The sequence below is a fragment of the Glossina fuscipes genome, unplaced genomic scaffold (genome assembly GCF_014805625.2).
Source record: "Glossina fuscipes isolate IAEA_lab_2018 unplaced genomic scaffold, Yale_Gfus_2 1, whole genome shotgun sequence".
Classification (NCBI taxonomy): Eukaryota; Metazoa; Arthropoda; class Insecta; order Diptera; family Glossinidae; genus Glossina; species Glossina fuscipes.
In genome coordinates, this window is record NW_023998415.1 from 42,355,265 (window position 1) to 42,362,537 (window position 7,273).

The following is a 7,273-nucleotide window of genomic DNA, read 5'->3' on the forward strand; positions in this document are numbered from 1 at the left end:
AATGGGCTCTGGACCTCCGTGGAGCTTAAATTTAGACTAAAAAGCCTTTAGCCTCACTTTAAGCGACATAGTTTCTCTTGCCTTTGGATCAACCATGAAATTCCGGTTAGCCAACACCACACTACACTTCTTCAAGATATATTTGCGTCAAATGCTAGACCTGATATTTCGACTATTACTAAATAAAAGTACTCTCTATAACTAGTCGCAAAACAACAACGGCTGCTTTGTATTTCCTTCATAACAATAGTCTATGAGAAAAGAAGTGGTCACAGCAAGCTTCTTCCAATGCAGCTCACAGATAGCATTGGTGTGAGAGATGTTATGTTTGTCGAAACGAAAAATATGTGGATGCTTTCAGAATTTTAAATAAAGCCAATGATTTTGAACATTTATCCACGAGAAAGCTCTGTTCGGAATGGTTACGGCATTTACTCACTTTTGACAACAATGTGTTGCGCTGTTTGGCGCTATATAGGCGAAATAAAAAGCATTTTTCATGCGATTTGTGCCAATGAATGAGTGAACAGAACCTGCGAAACTCATCCAAAGCGTAATTTGGGAACGAATTGTGCTTAATCTCATGAAATTTTGACACGCATCGTTTAAAGAAGACTGATGTTATCCAGAAATCATATGGATCTGTCGGCAATATTGCAATATCTGTGTAAGACCAGAAGTTTATCATTTGTTGTGATAGGTCGGAGTGCAGCAACCAATCTCCTTAAGAGAACTAATTGTCAGTTTTCTAATTGTTCTCAAAAATGTTTATCCATAGAGAAGTGTTTGTCGCTGTTCTGAAGACGCAAAATTTTCGATCAGATATTTTAAAAATTTTATTAAGTCTATAACAATCTCCCTATCACTGGAAGTAAATCTAATATAATATGTCTGTTGCGAAACTTGATGGCCTAAAAATGAAACTACACAAATCGATCATATATATATATATATATATATATATATATATTTTTACGCCATTCGATTATCATCTACATATAAATATGCATATACATAGAAGTTATTAGACATGATTAGTAACGGATCGCTACGTGCTAACTGGTTTTAAAATCTCTGACAGTTTTAGAGAGGTCGAGATTATTTCCAGGCAGCTTTAACGGCCCTCTTCGAAAACTCAACGAAAAATTCACTCTGCTTACGTACATGTCTATAATAATATTTCTGCTATAGATCGCTCTTTGTGGTCGCTCGGTGGCCTTAAGCGACTGAGTCTCTTTACATAACAGATTACAGATATTTCTTCTCTATCCTCTAAATATCTTTAATATATTTTCTATTTCTTCCTTACGTTTACTTTCAATTTCAAGTTCATAATACATATATTATTCGATGAAGGACGTCGTCTAACGGTTACTTATGAAACTTTTCAACTGCGCTAACAATTATGACAAGAATTGTTCCAATTTGAAAGAATCCTTGATTAAAGACTTTTCGAACTGTCACATGTTAACTTTATCTTTATCTTTAAACTCGGGATTCCGCTAGCATTAGTTGCAATATGTTCCGTGATTGTGAGCAAATTCTTATAAAAGTAATAATAATAATTTAAGTAAATAATGGCGTTGACGTTAACACGAATGAGAGAATTTTTCGTTATATTATTTTGAGTTCACACACACATTTTTTTTTTTTTTTTTTTTTTTTTTTTTTTTTTTTTTTTTTGAAAACGTTGGTTGGTTCCTATTAATTGGTTTTAAGTTGTGTTGTTCGGAGTATTGGACGTGATTTTCGCTCGAAATCTTAAGTTCTCGTGTAGCTCTGTTCCCCAACAACAAACTATTGCCAGTTGAATAAAATATGCAAAAAAAAAATTAATTACTATGACTACTTACCAGCACTTGCTCTCCCGTTTAAATCCATTTCTAAAAATTCTTCTGATGATGAAAGCGAATCGTCATTACTATCGGTGCTAATATTTGAACAATTTTGATGATTTTGTTGATCGGTTTGCACAGATCTAGGATGGTGATTATCATGTTGTTGTTGTTGTTGTTGTTGTTGTTGTTGTAGTTGTGTAGGTACTGAAGTAGCTGTGGATAATACATTAGCAACAGAGGATGGCGAAGGATTTAAGCTTGGAGATGCTATGGATGAAACCGCCGAAGAAGAGATGCCTGATAGAGATGATGATGAACGTGTTGTGGCCATAGAGTTAAGGCCGACTTCTTCAACACTGTGCACCGACGAGCTTACATTTTGTTGCTGCTGTTGTTGCTGTAAATTTACATTAATATTACTTGTTGTAGTAGCAATAGAAGCCATTGTCGTAATAACAGTTGTATTTGTATTGGCAGTATTTTTTATCATTGCTGCTATTGTTGGAGCATTTGCGGCTGTTACATTAACAACTACATTTTCTTCATGTAGATTATTGAGGTTTGGTGACTTATCGGTGGATTCTATGGTAAATTCCATTAAACCGGCTCCGCAATTTTCGTCCGTTGAACCAGTCGATGGCGGTGGTGGCATTTGTGTATTGACATTACCCAAAATTTTTTGCGGATGTTCGGCAGTGTTTGATTCTTCACTCTCCTTAAAGGTTACGTAATGCGATTGCGTAGAAGGTAACTCTTCCGGCAACGGGTCTCGATTAAAATGAACAATATTTGAAAATGTAGCCTGCAAATTACCAGTTATGCTCGTTGGAGACGCGGAACCCTTGGTTAATTCGCCTCCATTGCTAGTCGCAAATAAACTATTAGATTCTATTATCGGTAGCGGTGGTAAATGTTTATAATTATTCACATCCGTACATAAAACGGTAGTATTATTACCGCCCATTAAATTACTAGTATTCGCAAATTTCAAGTCGCATAATCCTAGACCACCCAGCGAAACGGCTCCATCTAAATTAGTTTCCAAATTAGTATCAACTCGGTGATCTAACAAAGCGGACTGTTGGATACAACTTGTGAATGTCGCGTAATCACTTTTAGCCATAGTCATTTCGGGCTTGGCGGCTGATTGTGCCTCATACAAGAAAGCCGTTGTACTCGGTGTGCTACCAGCAGCCAACATCTGATCTTTATGATGATGCATTTGAGTATTAATATGGTTGGTGTTAAGATTATTTTTATTACTGTTAGGAGAATTAAAAGTAATGCTATTAACTAAAACTGGCAACGAAAAATCTTCCATCGCTTTAGAAGGCAGAAGAGTTGCTATGAGAAGAAGACAAATCTGGAAAGAAAGGCAAAATAGGGGCAGCAAAAAAAAAAAAAACAGTTAATTTTAATTGTATTTTTCTCTCGTTTTTCGCAATTAAGCAAATCATCCACACATTCTTTGAATATTCGCAACTGTATTATTACGGTCAACTTGCGATGAATAAATTTGCCTTGTTTGGCAGCAAGAAACCTCACAGTGTCTTCAAGCGTGTTCAATACACATCAGATTGCAAATTTCAAATTTGAACAAATAAAAAACAAACAAATAAGTAAATTATATTTGTCGCAGAGGCGTGTGTGCGTTCGTCACCTTGAAATTCTTTTGCAAATTTGGACGCGATATCTTCATTTTCGCTAACTGAGGAATGTTTACCACAGATGCCACACAGTTGGGCAGATGGACATATGGACAGACGGACATGATTAAGTGCATTCCAAATTTGAAACTGAATATTGATATTGAGTATTGCAAAAAAAATTACATTTTGACAGATTATAATATTAGGTAGGCGTGGTCAATTATTTGTACACAGCATTCATACTACAGCATCGCCTATAGAATATGGATTCAAATTTTTATACATTTATCTGCTATATTTTATGAGTAATGAACACAAAACTAATATTTCATTCCTTTTGAAAAACAAAAGTGTTCTCAATTTATGTGGCATTGTGGACGTATCCTTCAACCGATTTCGACCGAAACAGAGTGTTTACAACAGATATTACACAAACGGACAGACGGACACTGTTAAATCAATTCAGAATTTGATGGTGATCCAGAATCTATACAATATACTTTATGGTGCCTATGAAGCTTTCTTTTGGGCGCTGCAAACGTGTTGGGAAAATGTACCCTCATCCCTCATGGGTAATGGGCATAAAAAAATCCCGACTTATCAAAGAAAAACTCTTAGTCTCTTTATCTCGTTTATCTAATCTATGATCCCGTTAGCGATAACAAAACAGCAATCAAATATTGGCTATGATTTCAAAACAAACGTTATATGTTCAAGGTTTTGAACTCATTTTAATTAGATCGCCGGAGCGATATGCGATGACGCATTTATGACGGAAATAATACGATGGAGTTCAATACTTTTTTTTTTGAAGGCAAATTGCAATTTGCAAATATGTTTGGCTTTTCATTTAATGTGAATAGCAAAGACACAAACCATAAACTTTAACACAGGTCTGTCAATCTGTTAACAGAGTTCTCTTACATTAAGTCCTGAAAGGATTTCATTCGATATATATATATATTAAATGCCGTTATTCGGGAAGATTTCCATAATATATTGTTAAGTAACTTTAATTTTTAAAATTAATTAATTCGTTAAAATTTGATATGAAAACATAATTTCACTACGTCATACTATATATATATATATATATGATTGAAAAAGCGAAAGCAGTTTACTTGACATCTATGGATACACCCGATAGTGCGAAAAAAAAAAAAAACAAAACAAAAGCAATATGATAATTAATAGAAGAGAAATGTTCGGAAGGTCGCTGTCGAGAAATTGATTAATCAGATATCGGTTTTAGGCTATAGTCGTCGAGTACATTTTCATTTTCTCGAATTTCTGCAAGTATCAGAACGTTTAGTTTTCCAGCGATACAACGAAAATGATATAATAAATGATGCCGACAGATGAAAACAGTCTACTATTTTTATCTACCCCATGAATGTATTGAATGAAAAGAATATTGAGAAAAGTAAATCAAAAAATTTTAAGGTTATGAGGAAATTCTTTAATCGTTTTACACGATTGTCACATTTAATGTTTATATCAATCTCGGCCTTCACTGGACGACCAAGACCGAGAAATCCATTGGAAATCAATGCCGATCAGAGAAATACAGGATTTTTAGATTTCCAGCAAGAAATCCATTCAATCCCTTCGCACATATTTCAAACATCATCACAATGGTATAGATGTAGTGGTCCGTCTGAATCACAAAATAATTGAAAATTGTTGTCAAGAACTTTCTTATATAGTGAGAATATTAAAGAAAGGAACGACGGCAACCCTGCTCTTTAAACCTGTTCCTGTAATTGTTTAAAAAGAAAAAACCAAAAAAAAAAAAAAAAACACAAAAAACACAAAAGACAAAACAAAACAAAACAAAAACAAAAAAGCTCGTTTCTTTATAAAACTTTTAATCTATGCTAGCATATGGCAACTCATTGGGAACTTAAAGCAACAACACAGTCACGCATGCCTACATTAAAAGTTTCAAACAGCACTCACACATATACGAAAACACACAGCCACAAGAACACTACAAAAAACAAAAAAAAAAAAGTTTGGCACAAAAAAAAAAAAGAAAAGACAAATGAATGAAGAAAAAAATTTAACGAAATGAAAGTGAGAGCGAGTAGAAGTGGAGAGTGATTTTTAGAACTAAACAGATAGCAGACATGTGTACAGAAACACACGCACACACATGTACCAGATTAGTGTTAACGTTTATGTTAAGTGAATGAAAAAGGAAAGAAGGTTATTATAGACACATGGAAGCAATTTTAAGATGACCGCACCCGATTATTTTTTGTTTTTTTTTTCCTTTTATATAAAGAAAATATATAACTATATAAATAAAGAATAAATAAACAAGTAGCAAAATTATATTCGCCTTACGGCGAATATCACATTTTAAATGCTTCGAATTGCTTACGCTTTGAAACTAAAACACTGTTGCATGCGATAATTTACTGACCGACCGGCCGACCGGCCAACCGACCGACCATATGCATTACATAAGATTTATTGATGAATTCTAAATAGCTATACGAAAAGCTATTCGGGGCATCATAGCGTTAAAATCTTTCCAAGGGTTATTGATCTATTGAGAAAAATATTTTCAAATATTCCATAGCCGCGTCTGCGGAAATGGGAATCAAACGCGTTTCCGAACACAACTGAGAGAATTTATGTATGCACTGTTGCGAGAGCTACACAAGCTACTCTAACTTAATAAATAGAATTTTTGCTAAACGAACCAGTAGTAGTAGTAGATCATTATATTTCTGAATAACGAGCGATTTCCAGGAGTATGCGGAGAGAACGCGGATGCAACTCGTAAAATATGTCGCAGTTGTATGCATGTCGGGCAGTCGTGGAAAGTATACAACTCTAGTTATTTCTATTATACTTTCTATGGAATAATAGAATTTCATGTTCGGTGTAAAAACTATGTTTGGAAAGGCAAGACACTAAAAGAATTTCCAAGAAGGCTTCATAAACGTAATAGGAAGTCTGTTCCATCAAGCAAATAGCTGAATGCCATCACGCCGTTCGTTTCACCTAATTAAGATACCAACACCAAAGAGGATTGAAGAAACCATTAATAAGACGACAATGGATACATCAAAATTTGAAGTGACTAATCTAACTGTGACCTAGATCTATGTAAAAATTGAGCACAAAATGGCTTTGTGCGCAATAACTACTCACGTTCAATCGAAATCGGATTCATGTGAAAAACTCTGAGGCATTCATGATCCGACTTATCTGAACTCCTTCATATCGGAAGAATACAAATTTTCGCCGACTAATACTCTAACAAAGGCTAATGCTTTTTAGACTTATTATTGAGATTGACTGACTCGCTTGAATAACAGAATTGAGAAGAGACGACACGATTTAGAGATTAAAAAACCTCTTCCATAACGGTTAGGCATTCGTGCATTCATTACACATTGCGACCGGCACAATCGTATGAATGAATATATATGTATATATAAATTTGTCTAATTTGGTACCCAGCGACTACTGTGTGCTTACATGAAACATGAAAAACTAGTAATACATTGAAAAGTTTTGCCTTAAGTGAAGTACTACGGGTTCACGATGAAAAAAATATGATCATGTTCATATAAAAACGACTAAAACGACTCTCATATAACAGGGCAACGATTAAGACCAAGAAAGAAACGGCAGAAAGTATTCATTGATAAACTTACGTTTATACATTTTCTTATGAAATAAAAAATTTATTATTCAACGGCTATCAAAATTGTATTTGTCTAGTGTAAGCAAACCGTACAAAACAGGTATATATATATATATATATAT

At 34.3% G+C, this 7,273-nt stretch overlaps 1 protein-coding gene across 1 annotated transcript; it reads right to left on the minus strand.

The window, feature by feature from the left end:
• Positions 1-1,817: 1,817 nt before the first annotated feature.
• Positions 1,818-3,228, minus strand: LOC119631540 (nuclear hormone receptor FTZ-F1-like). Its single transcript, XM_038023850.1, has one exon. It carries the CDS (start codon positions 3,157-3,159, stop codon positions 1,846-1,848), a length of 1,314 nt encoding a protein of 437 aa, XP_037879778.1. The 5' UTR covers positions 3,160-3,228; the 3' UTR covers positions 1,818-1,845.
• Positions 3,229-7,273: the final 4,045 nt, after the last annotated feature.

Excerpts from the sequence above, each read along its gene's own strand:
- LOC119631540 (XM_038023850.1), bottom strand. The coding sequence starts at position 3,159 with ATGGAAGATTTTTCGTTGCCAGTTTTAGTTAATAGCATTACTTTTAAT.